The 21111-nt window shown below is 42.6% G+C and overlaps 1 protein-coding gene across 2 annotated transcripts; it reads left to right on the top strand.

Annotated features, from left to right (window-relative positions):
- The first annotated feature begins 842 nt into the window (after positions 1-842).
- TICAM2 (toll like receptor adaptor molecule 2) lies at positions 843-16770 on the top strand. Of its 2 annotated transcripts, none has more exons than XM_036846304.1 (2): positions 843-960; positions 13918-16770. In XM_036846304.1, the coding sequence occupies exon 2, from the start codon at positions 13973-13975 to the stop codon at positions 14678-14680; it is 708 nt and encodes a 235-aa protein (XP_036702199.1). In that variant the 5' UTR covers positions 843-960; positions 13918-13972; the 3' UTR covers positions 14681-16770. The 2 variants fall into 2 exon arrangements, with proteins under 2 accessions (XP_036702199.1, XP_036702200.1); XM_036846305.1 differs by lacking the exon at positions 843-960 and adding an exon at positions 1020-1086.
- The last annotated feature ends 4341 nt before the right edge of the window (positions 16771-21111 follow it).

Below are 21111 nucleotides of genomic sequence, written 5' to 3'. Positions count from 1 at the left end.
TGGGTTCTTTGGGAATGACTGGGATTGGGAGCCTGAGATAGATATGGTAGGATAACATATTTGGCTTTATCAGGCATTTTATCCTTCTTAGAATTACTTGGTTGCTTTCCTGTTCTCCCTAACTATTCTGCGGAGTTCCAGTCTGTTTCGGCTGTTCAAAAGAATCTGAGAAAGGAATCTTTCTCAAGGTGGCTTTTGGCTGGTGTTGAGAGTGGGGAGGTACTGATACGCCACCACCCCCAACCAGGGATGTGGTTGACTGCAGCAGTAGTCAGTGAGAGAACCCCAAAGAGAAAGGAAGAGCCAAGGGACCAACTTGGAGGACCCGGAGAGTCGCTGTACCTCGGGAAGGGTCTTAGAGGGTTTGTTTGGGTGAGACTGGCTGTTTCCTTCCTTTAGAGTCTAGGGGCTTCTGTTGTGAGCCCCGGGCTCCGCTGCAGGCTCCTGGGCGCGCTAGGTAGGCGCGGAGGCAGCGACTGCAGCTCCCACGCCCGCACTCACGTCTGTAAGGAACAGACAGCTGAGTCCCTTTCCTTCCGGGCCTCCAAGTCGGGCCTCAAGGGACATTAAAAAAAACAAAACAAAAAAAAAGCAGCGCAGGGACAATTACCCTGCGCGAGTTCCCCTCCTCCGCCCTCCCGCCCTCTCGCCCTCTCGCCCTCTCGCCCTCTCCTTCCCGCCGCCCAGAGACTTCCAGCCTCGTAAAGCCCAGACTCCCTCCGGCGGGGTCGGCCTGCAAGGGTTAAGTGGCGGCGCGTCGCCGAGGGGAGGGGGCTCGGCGGCCCCCTGACTTCCGCACGCCCCGCCTCGCGCGGCGCCGGGCCGCGGGCGTGGGGCGGGGTCTGCGGCGCGCAGTGGACCGGCCGCCTCTCCTTCCCGACCCCCACGGGAAGTCGCGCAGCGCTCGGCGGGCGAGGAGGACGGACCCGTGGCGGAGGTGCTGCGCCGCCCGCCTCCCCGGCAAGTAGCGGGCGCCCGGGCGGGTGGGCTGGGGGCCGGGCGGGCGCGGGGGTGGGCGAGCCGGCCGTCCTTCCAGCAGAGTTGCCTCGCTCTGAAGGGAGGACCCCGCAACTCTCTGCCTGTCTTGTAAGTTTCATTTTGACTAGGAAACCTATCTTTTAGAGAAACCTCAGAACCCTAAGCAAAGAGCCCAGCGTCTCAGAGGGCTTAAAGGTTCTGTGGGAGCCTCCGCCAGGCACACTTGAGCCAGTGCTGAAAGTTTTGGTTTTGGTTTGCTGATTTGGGATCTTGTCCCAAAGCTAATTTGGATAGAAATAATTTGGGCTGGCAGCTGTGAGCCTGTTTTCAGAATTTTGTTAGTTAGGACCTCTCCAGTTTTTCATGGCAGTAAACTTTGGTTTTAAAAGTCTTTAAAAATAATCTTAAATAGTGCGTTGGTTATAGAGATAAGCAACTTCATTTTATGTCTCACTGAAATCAGAAAGTAGATGGGCATATATAGAATAATGCCTTACATTCTCCTGAAACAAAGTAAATGTTATTCAGATGTCCAGCTGTATGTTGGATGTTTTGCACCTCATCTGTTGAATCATTGGCTCCCTGTGGTATTTTTAAATTTATTCGTTTAACAAATACCTGCTGATAAATCACTTGCCTTTAAATAATCCCCGCTAGACCAAATGTCTCCTCCTAGGTCCCACCCATTTCTTTGCTCCCTTTTACTTAAAAAGACAAAAGAAAGAAAGAAAAGAAAGAGAACCAGAAAAAGGTCTTTGAAAGACTTGCCTCCAAGCCTTTATTTCTGCTCCTCCTGTTTCCTCCTCCACACTCTCATCTCAGGCTTTTTGTCTCCATCACCCCCATGTCACTTGTGAAATCCAGTGTCTGTGTACATTTCCACCTCCTATGACACAGTTGTTCGCTCCCTCCTCCTTGATATTTTTTCTGCATTTGGCTTCCAGGTCACCACCACCTTCTTCTGCATTTCCTTTCACCTCACTGGTCACTCTTTCTGTGTCTCCAGGCTTTTCCTTCTTTTCTCAACCACTGTTAGACTGCCACAGTGCTTGGTTCTTGGCCATATTCTCTTTTGAGCCATAACTTTCTCCCAAGGCAATTTCTATCCCAAGCCATATTTCATGACTATAAATAACATCTATAAGCTGATGACTTCCAAATTTTTCTTTCTAGTTTTACTTCTGTCCTGAGCTGTAGACGCATGTGTCTAGCTATTTGCTCAACATCTCCACTGGGAAGTCTGATCAGCATTTAAATGTAGTGTGTCCAAACAGAATTACTGATACACACCCACACAGTCCTCTTCTGTTTGCCCCTCACTTACCTTCCTTATCACAGGAAATGTTACTGCCATTCAATGAGGCTGAAACTCTAGGGATCGTCATCGACTCCTCTTTTCAGCTCTGACCCCACATCCAAGCATCCAGCAAACTGTTGACTCTACCTTGAAAAGATAGCTCAAGTTCGACCACATATTATGTGCCCTCTCTAACACAAACCACAATTCTCTTTTACTGGACAACTGTGAAGACTCTGATTTGGTCTTCCAGCTTCTACCCTTGCTTCTCTATAGTGTTTCTCCAAACAGCAGTGGTTTTTTAAAAATATCTAATCAGAACTTTCACTTCCCTTCAAAACCTTCTGGTGGCTTCTCATCAGAATCATAAAAACCAAATTCTTACGATGGCTCAAAGCCCTGTGTCATCTCACCCCTGACTGCTTCCCTGGTCTTATCCTCTGCTTCCCACCCGTCCCCCACCCCCCACCCCACCCCCCCCACCCCCCACCCCGCACCGTCCCCGCCCTGCCCCCACCCCGCCCCGCCCTCAGCTGGAGTGGCTCTGATCTTGCTGCTGTTCTCCTTGCCTGCATCAGGACTCTGCTAGGCCATGGCAGGCTGTACACCTTCACTTTCCTCACTCCCCCGTTCAGATACTGTCTCAGGGGTTACTGCCTTAGTCCTGGTAACATCTTGTCACTGGTCCTCTGGGTTGGTGGCTGTTAGATACTGAACGCTGTTCTCTAATATTCCACGAAGCTTATGGCACCGTTAAATCCTTATTGGTTGCTAGGACTCTCTAATATTGAAAGTGCACAAGCAGCTTTCTCTTGAGTCTCGCTTTGATAAGATGTACAAGTTTGCCCTTTTATAAAATGTTGTTCCTGGTTTGGAGAAGGTTTGCCCTTTAAGGCTAGTTCTCATTCTTAAATATAGAAAATGAAAGGGAAATACTCTGTTTACTGGAAAGAATATGCAATATTTTTTTTTTCAATTCCTTTGCTTCAGTGGGAAGCAGTAGTCTCTGATTCAGAACCTTGTTGAGTGGTACCAGTAACAGGTAGTTTTAATGGGAAGAAGAAAAATGAAGGCACTTGTTCAGAGAATATTATACACGTCTTTAAGTTGTGTAGTGACTGAGCCAGTGTCAGAATAACAAGAATCATAGCAAGATTCAGTTCTCTTTTTAAAATATGTGGGAATGGAAATGAAAAGCAGTATTTTCATCTTCACGAAAAGCTGTTGGGAAATAAAAGACCGTTTAATTTACATCATGTTTATTTCTTATTTTAATCCCAAGGAACTAGTTCTGTGATGTTACCAGTAGAATAGGTACTATTAGGCTGGCCAAAAAGTTTACAGAAAAGCCTGAATGAACTTTTTGGCCAACCCAATACCTTCCTCTCTTTTAAAAGAACAGAAAAAAATTTTTTTTCTCATTTCAGAGTTGGGATTTCAGATGCTTGAATAAACATATACAATAGAAGATTAAATAAAATTTTAAAATAAAGGGATTTGGAATATGGAACAAAGAGTAGGAGGGTTAAAGGAAAGCCATGAGTGAAATCATGGTCAAATCTCCCGCCTCAAGCTTCTGTATGTTGATTAGACAGCACTCATCGACCTGGACCTTCCTAACAGCTGAGAAAAGAGACAGGCTCCACAGATGAAAAAGACAGTGCTCAGGGGAAGACCAGTTTGTGTATTTTTGTTTTTCTAACTGATAGAAGCAATTTTTTAAACATTTACTTGCTCAAGGACCTGTTTTAGGTACTGTGGAGATGAATAGTCTGCCTTCTAGTATGTGTAATTAAGTAAGATATTGGAGGACCCCTGTTGGGTTTAGAGTTAGCAAATCCAGACTATTGGAAAATTTGCATATAGATAAAAAAAAACAAAAACAGGAGATCAAACAGAGTTAAACCTGGAGGTGAGCTCAACCCATCCCAAATGTGCAGATATGGCACATAAAGTATATACTATATGAGGCATTAAGTGAATGTGACCTCTATTTAAAAACAAAATCTAGAGAATAATGTATTTACTAAGAAATCTTTTTTTTTTCCAGATTACATTATCATTGTAGAAAAAGGGTGTATAGATATAGATACATGTACATTCACACATCTACCATACACAGCTAACCAATGTTAACTTTTTGGTATACTTCATTCCAATCTATTTTCTCTATAGTTTGTTTTTACAAAGTTTTACAGTATATTTTATTTTATAGTCTATTTTTTTCACTTATTGTTATGGAAGCATTTTCTCATGTCGTTAAAATAATGCGTAACATTCGTAAACATCTTGATGATTTAATAGGGTTCAATCATATGAAGAATACGACATAGTTTATGTTGCCATTCCCTACTTTTTGAACATTTTGATTGTGTACCTCCAGTAGAATGTTGGCTAGCCTATGCTACTACGTACAAGTTCTCTAATAAGGAAATATAGTCATGTAACTCGTACTTCAGAATTGCAATAAAATGTTTCCATAGATCCTGTGACAGGAGAAAGCTGAGCAAGTTTGAGAAACAAAAAAAGACACACATGTAGGGAACTGGGGGAGCAGAGGGAAGAGAAGCACGAGATAAGCTTGGAGCTGAAGGAGCCGGATCCTGCAGGGCATTCTTGCCATATTAAGAAATTTTGCTTCTAAGAGCAGTAGGAACCCATTGCAGGGGTGTAAACGGTAGTAATTTGATCAGTTGTATGTACTTAAAAAAGATCGTTGTGGCTGCTGAGTGGAGAATGGATTAGACTGACCAAGAGTGGCTATAGGAGACCGATTAGGAAGGAGCAGTGTAGTAGACTAGGGGAGAGATGTTGATCTAGAGTGAAAATGCAGCGGGGAGGGAAGGTGGAACATTTTGAGATGGGTTTTGCAGGTTGGCTTGCTGACAGCTTGGAAGTGAAAGTGTAGGAGTGGAAGGGGAAAGTGTCAGTGATGCCTGAGGTTTCTGGCTGTTGTAACTGGGCAAATGATGGCGCCATTTTCCATGGTGGAGAAGTCTGGGAAAATGAGGTGGAAGCTACCTCCCAGGCCAGCAAGGAAGACAAGTTAAAAGTGCTGTGCGATACACATTATAAGAAATATGAGGGACTTCCCTGGCAGTCCAGAGGTTAAGTCTTCGCCTCCCAATGCAGGTGGTGCAGGTTCGATCCCTGGTTGGGGAGCTAAGATCCCACATGCCTCATGGCCAAAAAAACCAAAACATAAAACAGAAGCAATATTGTAACAAATTCAATAAAGACTTAAAAAAAAAAAAAGAAATATGAGCAGGATATTATGGGCAGCCGGAGGAGGAGTACTTAACTCAACCTGGAGATCAAAGGAAATGCATTCAGCCAAATATGACCCTGGAGCTGTATCTTGAAATGAATGTACCATATTTATATTCACACCGTTTTTAAAAATGTAACGTAATTTCTCATTAAAAAATCCATACATTTGGATAGGCTGGTCCCTATTCTGATTGAGTCAATAATTTATATACTAGGGATGATAAAGAACTATCTGTTCAGCTATCTCTCAACTTGAAAAACTGTGTTAGGTCTTATATTTGGAATTGTCTAATTCATTCATTCATTCAGAAGGTATTGTTGAATGCTGTCTATGTGCAAGACTCTGGAGATACAGTGACAAGCAAGACAGATTTGGTGTTATTCTGATAGAGTTTACAGTCTAATGGGAAAGATGAGAAACTAAGCAGATACTCAAACATGTAATTAATTGTAGTGTGACTAGAGCCATGAAGGGAAGATATAGGGTTTTAGACTCCTACAGATCCCTAACATTTCTAATGCAAGCTTTGCTACCTAAAATGAAAAATACAGGCACTAGCTTAGTTAGACTGTAAGTATCAATGGGTAATATTTGATAATTAATCCTTTCCTTTACACTGGGCCTTTGCTATCCTTATGGATTCTGTGCAAGCCCCAGAAGAAGAAAATAAATAAATGACAGCTGACTCTCAATAATGTTATTTCAGTAAAGAACAGGTGGATTCAAATTCTACCCATCCTATTCCTGAAGATATTGATCACCCTAGTTGGGATTTTATTCTAATAAAATATTTCCAGTGTGAAGAAGCCTGAAAGAAAAGTCTACGTGTTCCTTGTCTGGCTGGCTCAGGTCTACTCTGTTGGGTCCTGACAATGAATACAATGGGTGATACAGGCCACACGGCTCCTGTTGGAACTATTCAGTTCTGCCTCTGTAGCATGAAATTTGCCATAGGCAATACAGAAATGAATGGGCATGGCTGTCTTCCAGTAAAACTTTACTTATAAAAACAGGTGGCAGACCATGTTTTGCTGCTGACCTGCTGTAGTTCCCTGGCCTGGATTTGGATGTTGTATCCATCATAGTTTTGTTGCAGAGAACAGAGTCTACTATAGCTAGTTTAAGCAGAAACGTGTACATTAGAGGATATTACAAAATGTACAGTATCACTGGGTAAGTTGAAGAGCTAGAGTCCAGATTGAGTTTCTAGGAATACCTCAGACCACCACCTACCGAACTGGTCTAGTGGCACTGGAGCTTTTTAAAAATCTATTTATTTATTTATTTTTGGCTGCGTTGGGTCTTCCTTGCTGTGTGCGGGCTTTCTCTAGTTGCGGGAAGCGGGGGCTACTCTTCGTTGCGGTGCGCGGGCTTCTCATTGTGGTGGCTTCTCCTGTTGCGGAGCACGGGCTTCAGTAGTTGTGGCATGTGGGCTCAGTAGTTGTGGTGCGCGGTCTCTAGAGTGCAGGCTCAGTAGTTGTGGCGCACGGGCTTAGTTGCTCCGTGGCATGTGGGATCTTCCTGGACCAGGCCTTGAACCCGTGTCCCCTGCATTGGCAGGCGGATTCTTAACCACTGCGCCACCAGGGAAGTCCGGAGCTGGAGCTTTTGCCACAACCACGAAACCTCCTGCCAGATCAGCAAGCTGCCAGCTCTGAATCACACCAACCCTGCTAGAGTCTTAACCAGCAAAGTCACTGCCTCATGCTCTGCCTCCCTTCATATTTAACTCAGACTAGTAAGTACATCTGATTGGCAGAACTTAAATTACATCCAGAACCCTAGCTTCAAGGAAGTCTAGGAAATAGAGCTTTTAGTACTTGTGGTACAGGAAGTACAGGAAGGTTCACTAAAAGGAAGTTGGAATAAGTTTTGCATGAGCAAATCTGCAGGATCTGTTACAGAACGCCCCTTTGGCTACTTAACATCCGTACCTTCCCTTCTTTCCATACCTAAACCTCCAGACGATGATAGCAAGAAATGTGCTCTCTTCCAGTATAATGCAGCCATCCCTGATAAAAAAAAGCAAAGTGCACTCACCTTCTCCCAAGAAGCTAAAACCCAAAGTCCTGTAGGTTGCCACATCATCTGCAGTATTCATCACAGACATTAGCCTGGGACCTAGCACCCTCAGGAGTTAGGTGGCCTCTCTCCTCTCCCAGGGAAAGGGGGAGTAGGAGAGAGAGCTGCCCAATGACCAAGAGGAGAACAGCTCGGCTCTAAGAAGCTCCCATCCATACTTTTCATTCTTTCTCTCTACTAGCCAGTTCCCTCCGTTTCCAAGCATTCTGAGTTTCTCCTCTCTTCATGAAATCCTCTCCCCACCCTATGTTCGTTTGTAGCTGTTGGCTTCTTTCCTTCTTAGCTAAGCTTTCCCCTCCCCCGCCCTCTCATCCTCATCCTCTAGACTCTTGAGCATACTGGTGACTCCCACCATCCCCTGTAACTGCTCCGGAGAACCTCAAGGGGCTCAATGCCTTGGACGCTGACCACTGCTCGAGATACTCTCCTGCCTTGGCTTCCGGATTCTGTGCCTGATTTTCCTGCTGCCCGGGTGCCGCTCCTCCCTCTCCTTTATGGGTCCCCCTCCTCCAGGTGCCCCTCAGGCATTGATTCTGTCTTCAGCTCTCTTCCTTCTCTTTTCTTTCTACTTCAGTTACAGATTTGAGCTAGTGTCAAGCTTTTATCTCCCATCGAGATGCTCTCCTCAGCCTCGGACCTACATGTGTAAGTACCCATTGGACAGCTCCTGTTCCAGGTCACAGGCACCCTAAGCTCCCTGTGTCCCAAACTGGATGAACTGGTCAACTACATCCAACCCCCACCCTGCTTGTCTCAGCAAACGACTCAGCGAATGTAACAAGGCATAGACTTGGGAAGCATACTTGATCCTTCTTTCTCCGTCACCCTCCCAACCCCTGGCACCTCCTACATATCTTCATCTCCACCATAACTTCCTTAGTTCAGGGCTCTGCTTTCTCATCTAGGTTATTGTAACAGCAAAATGATCCTAATACACTGTGCCCTCTGGTGCGTCAGTGTTTTTTTTTTTTGCAAATGGTGCTCCCACTGCCCGGAAACCGTCCGCCTCTCGGCCTTACTGATGCAGTGCTCCCCACTGCGTGTCCATCCTGAGTGCTCTGGTAGCACCTGTTATTTGAATGAAGCACCAGTGCAGTGAGTCCTAATTATCTGCTTATCCTGGGTCCACATCCCTAAAACCCAGCAGGTCTTGGTGCAGAGTAAGTTTTCAACAACCCTTATTAATAATGACAAAACCTGTTTATTAATTGAATTAAGCAAAGAAACTATTAATTTTGTATGTACTTCCCACAAGATGGTGCTATTCAGATAGGAAAAAGTTCTCCGGGGCTAAAGGATCCAAGAACTAGATGCCTAAATGTTTGTTAAATGTGTTACATTTCAGAGGCAGTGATTTAAACGCATAAGCTTTTTCTGTGGTAAACACATGGACAGGTTGAAAATGGTTTATGCATATGTATTTTATTATCAAATTATTACTGATCATTGTTTTACTTACTGCTTTTTGGGAGCCTCTCTTCCCAAGTGGTCAAAATTTTTTTTAAATGGAAACAGTAACTCTTAATTCTAGGGCAACAAACTTTTAAGGAAGGTTGTATTTGGGTTTTTCAGAGATACAGGACCAATAGGTTTTATAGAGAGAGAGGAGGGAGGGTGGGAGATTCATTTTAAGGAATTGGCTCATGTGACTGGCGAGGCTGGCAGGTACCAAATCTGCAGGGCTAGAAACAGACAGGAGATGACTTTGCAGTCTTGAGTCTGAAGGCTGGAAACTCAGGTGGAATTTCTATGTTGCCGTCCCAAGGCAGGATTCCTTCTTCTCTGAGGAACCTCAGTATTGCTCTGGCCTTCACTTATTGAGTAAGTTCCACGCACACTATGGAGGGCAATCTTTACTCAAAGTCTACTGCTTTATTTATTTTTAAAAATAGAAATATAGTTGATTAATACAGTATTATATTAGTTTCAGGTATACAGCATAGTGATTCATTATTTTTACAGTTAAAGTCTACTGCTTTAAATGTCAGTCTCACCTAAAAAATACCTTCAGAACGACATCTGGACTGGTCTTTGGCCAAACAACTAGGCACCATAGCCTAGCCCAGCTGACACATACAGTTGACTCTCACAAAGGTCTTGGTGAGGAAAGTAAACTTTGTATGAAAGAGAAATTCACACTGATGTTTCACTTCTTAGTTTGGGACAGGGGAGAGAGGGCTGATGGCTGTAACCACCCTGAGGAACCTCCTGGGAAATTTCTGCATGGAGAGGGGCTGTCCTGGGATAGGACCCAGCGGGTGCTGCCCTGACTGTCTTCCAGCCACGGAAGTCTTCTGCTGGGAGCAAGAGTACACACAGACACTAATCAGCATTGGGTAGGGCTGAGGAAGAATAATAACCTTGTGGACACGGTAATCTCACCCCAACGGGCTCCATCCTGTATCATTTATACTACAAAATGAGATTGAGGTTTGGGGCAGTCCTAAGGAAGGGGTTTTGCTTCCTCTTTTACTGAGAACAATGAAACAGTCAAAGGGAACTTCTGCAGGTGTCCTCTGCCACATCCACTCACCCCCCTGTAGGCACACAGCTTAGTTCTGCCTTCTCTTATTGCTACTAAAGTAAAACCGTAAAGTTTTCTTTGGCTTCTTTGTTATGTATTTAATAACAATATTAACTGCTAACATTTATGGAGCACTCTTCTAAGCCATTTGATCTTTGTAAAAACCTTAAAGGTAGGTATTATAATTATCACCATTTTACACATGATGAAATCAAAGCACAGAGATATACGTACAGTAATTTGTACAAAGTCTTGCAGTTTTTTTTATAGTAGGGCTGGGATTTACATTCAGGCAGTCTGATTCCAGAGCACATAGTCTTAATGAGAATGGAATTTTTTATTTGTCTCTTGCATGCTCTGATTCTTCTTTATCTTCTTTCTTATTTCCTGTAACATCTATGCACACTTGCCCAGTGTTCATATATGCCGTGCTCTTCTTTTCATCTTACTCCTATTGAATGTGGGGGGATTCCTTTGGCACCTTCGTTTGCCTAGATATACAGTGAATACATTCTGGACTCTCTTTCCTTCTTATCCTGGACCTGTTGATCTTCCCTTCAGAACTTCGGTTTAAGGGCTCCATCCTGATGGGTTGTATCTTTCCACATTTCTGTTGCCCTGAAGGGATGTGATTAGCTCAGTTGGGCTGTGGTCAATAGTAATTGGTAGTTTTGGTCTTAGATCTTTTCTGGGGCAAAGGATGGAGGTGGAGGTGTCATTCTGTCAAGTGAAAAGCAAAACAAAACCAAAAAAGGTTCTTACAGAGAGCGATTTGGCCAAATCTATCACTATGACAAATGCATTTGTCCTTTGATACAGAAATCCTGTTTGGGGCAATTATTCTGCAGATGACCTTGCACATAAATGACCTTTGTACAAAGTTATTCATTGCCGCATTGTTCGTGATAGTAGCAGACTGGAAACAAATCACGTTTTGAAGAACGGGACAGTTATGGTACATTCACATGCTAGAAGATTATGTAAATAAGAGGAGGTTCTCCGGGTGCTGCTATGGAAGGCTCTGAGGTTATATTACTAAGGGAAAAAGCCATCTACTATCTGTCTGTCTATCTACCTACCTACTTACTGCTGTTTGGCAGTGTATGTGTATATATACAGTAATACTTTTTTTTAAAAAAAGGAAAGAAAAAATATATGTATTCATGAGGAAATATTGGAAGGATATAGGAAAAACTAATAAAAGCGGTCACCAGTAAGAGGCCATGGGGGCAACAGGATGGATGGGGAAGACAAGGATGGGAGTGGGGCTTTTCCATATAAATATTTTCAAAGTTTACCCTTCTAAAAAAGTAAATAAAGAAATGTCCACACACACACACACACACACACACACACACACACACACACACACACACACACGTTTTTATTCCTGTGAACAGTGGTCCTGTGTGCCTCTCCCCTGCAGCTACCTTCACTCTCCTCCCGCTTAGCTGAGGGGAAGGAGCTGAAACCTCAGTGTTTTAACCCTGATGCTAACTGTCCCTGATGGAGGAGGAGAGCACGGAAGAGACTTCGCAGGATTCTCCGTGCCAGCCTTCTCCCCTCTCCTATTTCCTTCTGCGTTCCCCGCCTTCCTTCTGTTCTCTTTGTTGATGGAGTTAATTAGCTCCGGGTGAACACAGGTTCTCCCCCTTCCTTCCAGCCTTGAGAACCCCTGTGAAGAATCTGGACCACCTCCCCATCTCTGACTCACGTGGTGGTGGGAAAGGCAGATCTCCAGCGCAAAGCTTCCCACATCTTTTCCCCTTGGCTAGCTCCTGACTCTCCTCTCCAAATTAGAAGGTTATGGTGAAGTTTTCAGACATTGTCACTAATTTTCTCCTCGCTGGTCTGCTTCGGGTGGGGGTGGGCAGGAGTGCTTGGAAGTTGGAACAGCACATCATAGATTTCTGGAGTATTTTGCTGTTTTTTGCTGACCAGCGTTTAAGAAAAATGAGACGTAAAATTGTAATTTTTCTTCATAATGTAATTCTTTTGTTGTTTATTTTTATTTATCTCAAAAGATTCTGTGTTTGGACTCAACACACCATTTTACCTTAGAAGTTTTCAACACTTTTTAGTGAAAATCTTTTATATTACTTCACATGCACTCATCTGCAGCAGCTGGTGATTAAGATAATGAAGTTAAGTTGGTTTAACAAACCTATCTCAACGAATAAGGGAAGATCATTTTAACTGACACTTTAATAGATTTCTCTGGATAGTTTTTTTTTTTTTTTAATTCAGGGGAACCTTCTTTCGCAATTCTGCGTAGTAAAACTTTTTTAATGATACAATAAAAAAGTCAGCAGTTAATCCTAACCAGTGAAGAGAGTCTGAGTTCATTTAGGTTTATTAATTGGGATATCAACAGCGCTGGAGGGTTGTCATGCCTTGGACTACCACTTGGTGGCTGGCACAGTGTACTGTGGATCAGAACCTGAAGTACAGACAGAATAAATGCCAGGCAATGACCAGCAATCCCTTCACTATTCAGAGGCAGTAGCAAACCCTTTCACTCCTTATATGCATTAGAAAACAATTCTCTGTGTTTTTCCTTGTTTTTTCTTCCCGTAACAGTTTTTCACCATTTTTGCTGAATGGTTGCTTCGAAACCTGACATATCTTGGCATACGTAGCTATGTTACTTAGGTCATAATGGATAAAATTCTAATTTCTTCTTGAACTCTGGTCTTTGCCAACGAACAATAAATAAAAATGCTTTAGAATATAGCCTATGGGCCCATAGTTTGAAAACATGGAATTTCTAATTATTCTAAATTTTCTGTCTTTTGATAAAAAAAGAACCCCCCCCCCCCTTGAAACTGCCTGTTTGGGGGTTATATTAACAACACTGCCGACATTATCTGAAGATTTATTTAAATTAGATTCACATGGAGTGTGTTTCTTTCACAGCTATCTAATTCTTCCACTCTGAATTTAGGAGTTTTAAAATAAAAGAACGAGTATAGACTACAATGATTATTTGTTAATTTCACTGGAGAAAATCACAAGGCTTTGTTTCCAGATTTCACTTCCAAACCAAGATGTTAATTTCTCCCTAGGTGAATAAATGTTTTCGTTAAGTATTCCCAAGATTAGCTGGAAGAGATATTCCTTACTTTTCACAATCCTTATTATAGTTTCTCCACCAGCCCCACTACAACACGGCCTGATCCTAGACAAACAAAAAAGCTCTGAACCCGTGAATTCTGGGCAACAAGTCGTTTGACATTTCAGATCTTCTCTTCTGAGTCAGTAGAGCTGCCTGCTAGCCATCTTTAGGATATCTGTATTCTGTTTTGTATTTGTGTTTGATACAAAAATAAATTTTGTATTTAATGTTGGAATATTCTGTTTCTTTAGGTTTTCGTGTTTCTAGCTTACACAGTAATTTGGTTATGGAGAAGTTGGATTTAAACTCCATATGGGTAGAGTTGATATGGTACCTTTTCTCTAAAATACCAAAGTAATTTATTTTAACTTGGAGGTTTATAGTGTGATTATAATACCATTTAAAATTTCCACATATCTCCTGTTATATTAAACTGGACCCTCTGTTTAACTTACCCTTGACTACCTGTGGTAGCCCTTGTGAAGCTCAAAAAAGACCAGTGATTTCATTTCCCAATGATCTGTTTGGCAATTCTTTCTTAGAGAACTTTATATTATAATCTTTTTGAGGTTTTCGGGGTGAATGAAATTTTCCATTTTTAATGTTTTGATTAAGTTTACGGTATTCTGCTTTGTTATTTCTCCTTTTAGAATGAAATGAAATGCTGAGAAATAAAGCTTTCCTATTCTGATTTGGATCTTTATAATGGGTATCGGAAAGTCTAAAACGGATCCCTGCCCTCTTTCTCTCTCTTGGGGTAGAAGCCACAGTGTGGATATGAGTCAAAGACATCACAAGTCAGATTCCAAGAAATCTGAAGAAATCTCCCTGAGTAATGCTGCTGCTCATAGCAATACAGCGGAGATGCCAACAGGGGAGCAGGAGGGAGCCAAGGGAGTGGAGGAGATGCCAGAAGAGGAAGAAGAAGAAGAGGTGTTCCTCAAATTTGTGATACTGCATGCTGAAGAAGACACAGACGAAGCCCTCCGAGTCCAGAATCTGCTGGAAAATGACTTCGGCATCAAACCTGGAATAATCTTTGCTGAGATGCCATGTGGCAGGCAGCATTTACAGAATTTGGATGATGCTGTCAATGGGTCTGCCTGGACAATCTTATTATTGACCGAAAACTTTTTAAGAGATACCTGGTGTAAGTTCCAGTTCTATACGTCCCTCATGAACTCTGTTAACCGGCAGCACAAGTACAACTCCGTCATCCCCATGCGGCCCCTGAACAACCCCCTGCCCCGAGAAAGGACTCCCTTTGCTCTGCGAACCATCAACGCCCTGGAGGAAGAAAGTCGTGGCTTTCCTACACAAGTGGAAAGGATTTTTCAGGATTCTGTATATAGGATACAGCAAGCTATATGGAAAGAGACCAGAAATATGGTACAAAGGCAATTTATTGCCTGAGATGGAACACACGACACACAGCAGGCTCTTGTTTTGTGAAACAAATGATTTATCTTCACTTGAGAAAGCAAATTTCTAGGAAAAGTTTAGATGAAAGAGAACCTTACTCTTACAGAAACTTACGGAGCCCAAGAAAGATAAATTTCTGCAGGACAGTCTATAGACTGTGGTACTTTTCGATGTTTCCATAAACTTGAAATTGTCAGAGTTTCAATAACTCTGTTTCTTCTCACAGTTTTCCTAGTTCATGATTACAACAAAAGATATTTTAAATTCATATTCCTCATATTGAACTTGATCAAAACCTTTTATGATAGACATTTAAAAAATACAATAACACTTTGATTTTGTTCTCAAAGGAACCGCAGGAAAAAAATGGCCTCGAGAGATCCGACCGCCCTCACTTTCGAGGCACCTCTCATGAATGTTGCAATAAAGCGTTCCCGGTGTTGTCACCCAGAAATAGGGATAGCCAGACTAGAACATTTAGAATGTTGAGTGCGGAAAAATATGAAACCCAAAATAGATGTGAGAATGGTAGGGCTCTTTAAAAGAAGCCAATCAAACGTGTTTCCTTTCTCTTGGAATTTGTATATTTGGAGGCAGTTGCCACCACTGAAAAGTGGCCCATTTGATGGTATTGTGGTCAGGGACTTCGTGCCTGGTGTTGACATGACCCCTGGAGCTGGAAGCTCTCCATTGTTGGTCATTGTGTGTGACCAGGAGCTTCTGAAAGGTGTATGTATCCTTGGTCAGATGTTCTCCTTTAAAATCAATAACCTCTCCTATGGCAGCTGTTAAACATTCCTCTCTCACACAATGCCCTATCAAGGAAATATTTCTCAGCTAGGTGATCACAGAGCCTGACTCTGTGTGTGTGTGGGGGGGGGGGGATGTTGTAGGTCACTTTCAGACTTGGGATAGAAGTGGGAGATGCGTTTTCTGGCATCCTCTTCTAGTGCCCCACACTCATAGCAAACCAGGGGCCCCAAGAGGACCGGGTCCTGTCTTTCACAACCCTTCTGCCCCAGCTGAGGTTGAGGGAGAACCATCAGATACAGACCAGGGACGAGGCGGAGTGTGAATCAGGTCACGTTGTAATGAGAAAAGCAGCAGATGGGGATCAGGAGACCTGGTGGTTCTAGCCCAGTCTCTTTCACTGAGGATGAATGGGACCGTGGGCAAGCTATTTACCCTCCTTTATCTGTGAAAAGAAAGGATTGGATTGATGAATCTGTAAAGGCCTTTGTCCTCTCCCAGAATGTGAATAACTAGGAACCAGAAAAGGGAACAAGCAAAAAAAAAGGTAGAATTGTATAACGTGATTTTATAATATAATAGATGCAGGAGGCTTCATATATATGCTCACAATGAAAGGCTATTGTATATGTTTACAGTGTAATTGATTTCTAATGCTTCCCATTACACTTTTATAGTCACAGAAAAATATTACAATACGTGCTTACTCAGATTTTTTCATTTTTAAAATTTTTTCTAGGGACCCTTGAGGAAAAACATTCTGCCCTGTTTTTCTTTCTCTTTATTCCCACTTCTCCATATCCCCTACTAACACTAGGGTCAGCTCACAGCTTTCTACAGTCCGCCTCTTCATAGTCATGAATCAACACGTTTCATAATCCTACAAATAAGTCAAACTTCCCCCACTACTAGTACTTATCAAAGATGAGATTCTTCTCATTGTGTGGTGATTTAAAGTTCCCTTCTATCATATTAGCGTACTACTCACTTTTTTTTTCAGTTCTAATGATAAGCATTCATTTTTTTTTTTTTTTGCCACACTGCTTCCTGTATCTCCAATTTCATATACAAATAAAACATTAACCACCTGCCCTGCCTGCCTGCCAAAGTTGGAGCAATTAATGCTGGATGGTAATTTTTAAGTAAGTGTTTTTATTTTTTACCTTTGACTAATAAGCTTGATTATTTCCAAGTCCAGTGAAGATTGTGGAAAAGTGTTTTGAAAAGAGGCATCAATCTGTACTCCTCCACAGAGCACCAGGCGCAATGTCTCACTCGATTTGGAGTTACATATATATATTTTTATGATGAATAAAAATGTTAAGTACTGAGTAACTGTCTATGCTGAAATTAACTGTCGTAATAAGGGATTATCAGAATAGCTAAACTGAGGATGAGAAGAGGTAAAGGTGTGGCCCTGGTCGTGTGAGTGTGTGTATACGCATGTACACGTGTATAGATTCAGACTTACAGGGAAATTCTGTAAAATATTGCCACATGCTGAAGAGCATCCATTTTGATTGTCTGCGGGTCTCATTGCCCACCCTGGAGCTTCACAGAAGAACCTGAGTTGTGCCTTGTGTGTCAGGATTCTTTCAGCTGTAAGAAACAGAAAAGCCAATGCCATGTGACTTTTGCACTATAAGGAAAACTTACTATCTAACCTAACAAGAGGTCCCCTAAGGTATGGTATCTCAAAGGTGTCATTAAAAACCCAGTTCTTGGGCTTCCCTCGTGGCGCAGTGGTTGAGAGTCTGCCTGCCAATGCAGGGGACACGGGTTCGAGCCCTGGTCTGGGAGGATCCCACATGCCGCGGAGCAACTAGGCCCGTGAGCCACAACTACTGAGCCTGCGCCTCTGGAGCCTGTGCTCCGCAACAAGAGAGGCCGCGATAGTGAGAGGCCCGCGCACCGCGATGAGGAGTGGCCCCCGCTTGCCGCAACTAGAGAAAGCCTTCGCACAGAAACGAAGACCCAACACAGCCAAAATAAATAAATTAATTAATTATTTTTAAAAAACAACAGTTCTTATATACAGTGGAATATTGTGCCACCTTAAAAAGAAAGAAAATTCTGTTACATGCTATAACGTGGATGAACCTTGAGAACACAATGCTAAGTGAAAAAAGACAGACACAAAATGACACATATTGTATGGTTCCATTTATATGAGTTACCTAGAGTAGGCAAATTCAGAGAGAAAAAAAAGAGAGGTGACCAGGGGCTGGGGGGAGGGAAGAATAGGGAGTCATGTTTCACGGGTACAAAGTTTCTGTTTGGGATGATGAAAAAGTTCTGGAAAAGGGTAGTGGTGGTGGTTGTATGACATTGCGAATGTACTTAATGCCCCTGAGTTGTATGGTTAAAATGGTAAATTTTATGTATATTTTACCACAGTAATTTTTTTAAAACCCACATGGTCTTTCCGTCTCTTTGCTCTGCCATCCTCAGTGTCCCAGCTGGGCGTTCCTTAGAGTTGTACTATGGCTGCACCAATGTTAGGCACAGGTATTGAAGCATCCAGCCTAATAAGACAGTGGGAGTGGTTCACCCAAGTGAGGAAAAATATTTCTTCACTGCATTGTTGAAAATTGCTTATGGTGATAATAAAAAGCCATCTGACTTCTAATTGGTTTTATTATTATTTTTAAATTCTCTCCACCTGCATCCAGGTGGACTACTCCCATCACCTCCCCCCTCCCTCACACTGTTGTGGAGTCAGACGCCCTGGTTTTTTTTTCTTTGATGTTCACCGTGTATCTCTATTCTCAGTCCTATGGTATTTGAGTATTTACATTTTCATCTTTACAGATATCTTTTTTAAATTTTTTAAATTTTATATTGAAGTATAGTTGATTTACAATGTGTTAGTTTCAGGTGTACAGCAAAGAGATTGTTATATATATACATATATCCATTCTTTTTCAGATTCTTTTCCCATATTGGTTACTACAGAATATTGAGTAGAGTTCCCTGTGCTATACCATAGGTCCTTGTTGGTTATTTTATATATAGTAGTGTGTATATGTTAATCCCAACCTCCTAATTTATCCCTCCCCCCATCCCCCTTTCCTGTTTGAAAACAAACCATTAGTTTGTTTTCTATGTCTATGATTTTTTTTTCTGTTTTGGAAATAAGTTCACTTGTATCTTTTTTTTTTTTTTTTTTTAGATTCCACATATAACTGATATTATATGATATTTATCTTTCTCTGTCCGGCTTACTTAATATGATAATATCTAGGCCCATCCATGTTGCTGCAAATGGCATTATTTCATTCTTTTTTATGGCTGAGTAGTATTCCATTGTATGTATGTACCACATCTTCTTTATCCATTCCTCTGTTGATGAGCATTTAGGTTGCTTCCATGTCTTGGCTATTGTAAATAGTCCTGCAGTGAACATTGGGGTTTGAATCCCACCTGCGTCCTCTATAAATTGTGATGTTACACAAGACACATAATCTTCCTGGGTCTCAGTGTTCTCATCCAAAAATGAAGATAATAATGCCTCCCTGGTAGGGTTATTTTGAGGATTAGATGAAATAATACCTATGAGGTACTCACATAGTACCTCACGCGTAACTACCATACCAGTTCTATCCTACTAGAACTATCGTTGTGGCCTACACGCATTGACTCTGCGACATGGGGTGGGGCAGAGGGAAAATATAATTACCCACAACCTTGTTCTTGGAACCATTGTAGCTTGTAAGCAATAGATTTTTAAACAAAGAGGAAACGAGATGCTGGGCCTTGTTTCCGTGTGCAGGACAGTTCCCGTCCAGGCACTGAACATTGAGAGGAGCGCCCTGATCTGCAGGGGATGTGTGAGCTATAGCTGTTGGCGTGGAGGAAGCTGGGGGCAGGGTAAACGCGACAGCGGGGCCCCGTGACTAACAAGTTAAGGAAGTTGGGCCATAGACTAGAAAAGCGGGAAAGTGGAGTCTAGAAGTGCCAGCTCTGAAGCCGGTTCAGGGGAGTGGCCCGGGTGCGGATGACTTCAGCTGTGTTTTTTTGTTCTTGATGCTCAGAAGAGGTAGATACATTTTGCATATATTTGCATTTGAGCAGGGTAACCCATTTAACTCAGCCCTCTGCTGGGGCTCAGGCAGTGCCAGATAATTTTGTTTTGGCTGGGAATACAGGCTGGGTGAAGCCTGGTTAGACCGTTTCCCCTCGGGGTGGGTGGAGGGGTAGTGAGAGAAGCGCTCATCTGCTTTGCTCCTTCCTATCCTGACGAACTGGATTTCTACCCTGAGTTCAAGGTTGCTTGCTGGGCTTAATCCCTTCCAGTGCAAGTCAGGGCTGTTTTCCACTTCAGTCCCATGTCGTTCAGTTTTGCAGGTCCTAAAGCCTTAGTCGAGCCTTGGAGTGGACCCAAAACCTGTCAGAGCCTCAGGCCTCCTCATGTAAGGATCAAGGGAACTAGTTACAGAAACAACTTCCTTGGGTCCTCCCAACCCATGCAGCTCATTCCTAAGTCACAGGCCTGCATAGCTGGTGAGGTGAGATCTAACACATCTGCCCTGGGTGTCAACCCCGTGTCTGTGCCTCTCCTCCACATCACACTCTAACATTGCCCGGTCTGTGTCACCTGATGAGCTGTCACGGAACATGACTGTGTACTCTGTCCTTGTGGGAAGGGCTGAAGGGTGAGGAGGAGAGTTCAGAAAGCTGCCAGGCACCTGATGAAATGAAACCATAGTATCTGAAAATTGACGTCCTTAAAGCAATGACTGAAAGGAATGAATGAATACAAGAGACCAGTGTTTTTGTCCATGAAACTGATGTTTCTCAGGAGATTCCAAGTAGAAAGAAATGTGTTCGATTTTGAACACCTAGTGGCTAGATGGGAACAATATTCTTACCTAAATTTGTATTCCAAGTCATAGTTGGCAACCTGCGTTGACAATTAACACATTAGGTATGAGATGGGGTAAATAATACTTGAAAGTGCCATTAATTAATAACTCAGAGTACAAAAATGATTTGATGAAAAGCACAACAAGTTAACCTGCAGAGGAAAATAAAAGACGGTGGTGGCCCCCCCCTCCCCTTTGCCAGTGCCCTGGCTTCCACAACTGTTTACTCCATCCTCTACCCTGGTTCACATCTCCCTCCCTTTCTGGCAGGAGCCAGAATAGTTCTGGGGGAAAAGAGCTCCTTTATTTGGTATAGCATGCCTCCCTTCTCTCCAAATAGAGTCAATTCTGAGTCATTTTACTCTGAGGTGAATAAATAGGAATGCCTTTGTTAGCAAATAACTTGAGTTTAATCAGTTTCGTAACTAATTGGGAATGTGCCTTCCAGCTACCGCCTCAAACAACAGGGTTCAAACAAGGAAATCTCTACAAACTAGCTTCTCCCAGGGGATTTCCGTGGTTACATTGGATAGGACATGTAACCCGCTTTCCAGATTGCTTAAGTATATTTTATAAATAAAAACACTATCACATGAATCTAAAATTATATTGGGCTGATGGTTGCGCAAACATGCTAAAAACTGTTGAACTGTACACATTAAATGGGTAAATTTTATGGTCTATAAAATATTGCTCAGTAAAGAATGAACAAACAAAACCCCACAAGGTGCAACAACAAAATGCTGTAGTGATTTGGAAAACAATTTGGCAATAGCTAGTGATGTTGAAAGTGACAATATCTTGTGA

This window comes from Balaenoptera musculus, chromosome 3 (assembly GCF_009873245.2).
Source record: "Balaenoptera musculus isolate JJ_BM4_2016_0621 chromosome 3, mBalMus1.pri.v3, whole genome shotgun sequence".
Lineage (NCBI taxonomy): Eukaryota > Metazoa > Chordata > Mammalia > Artiodactyla > Balaenopteridae > Balaenoptera > Balaenoptera musculus.
The sequence above is the reverse complement of the archived record's forward strand: the minus strand, read 5'-3'. Positions and strand labels throughout refer to the sequence as shown.

Excerpts from the sequence above, each read along its gene's own strand:
- TICAM2 (XM_036846304.1), top strand. The coding sequence starts at position 13,973 with ATGGGTATCGGAAAGTCTAAAACGGATCCCTGCCCTCTTTCTCTCTCT.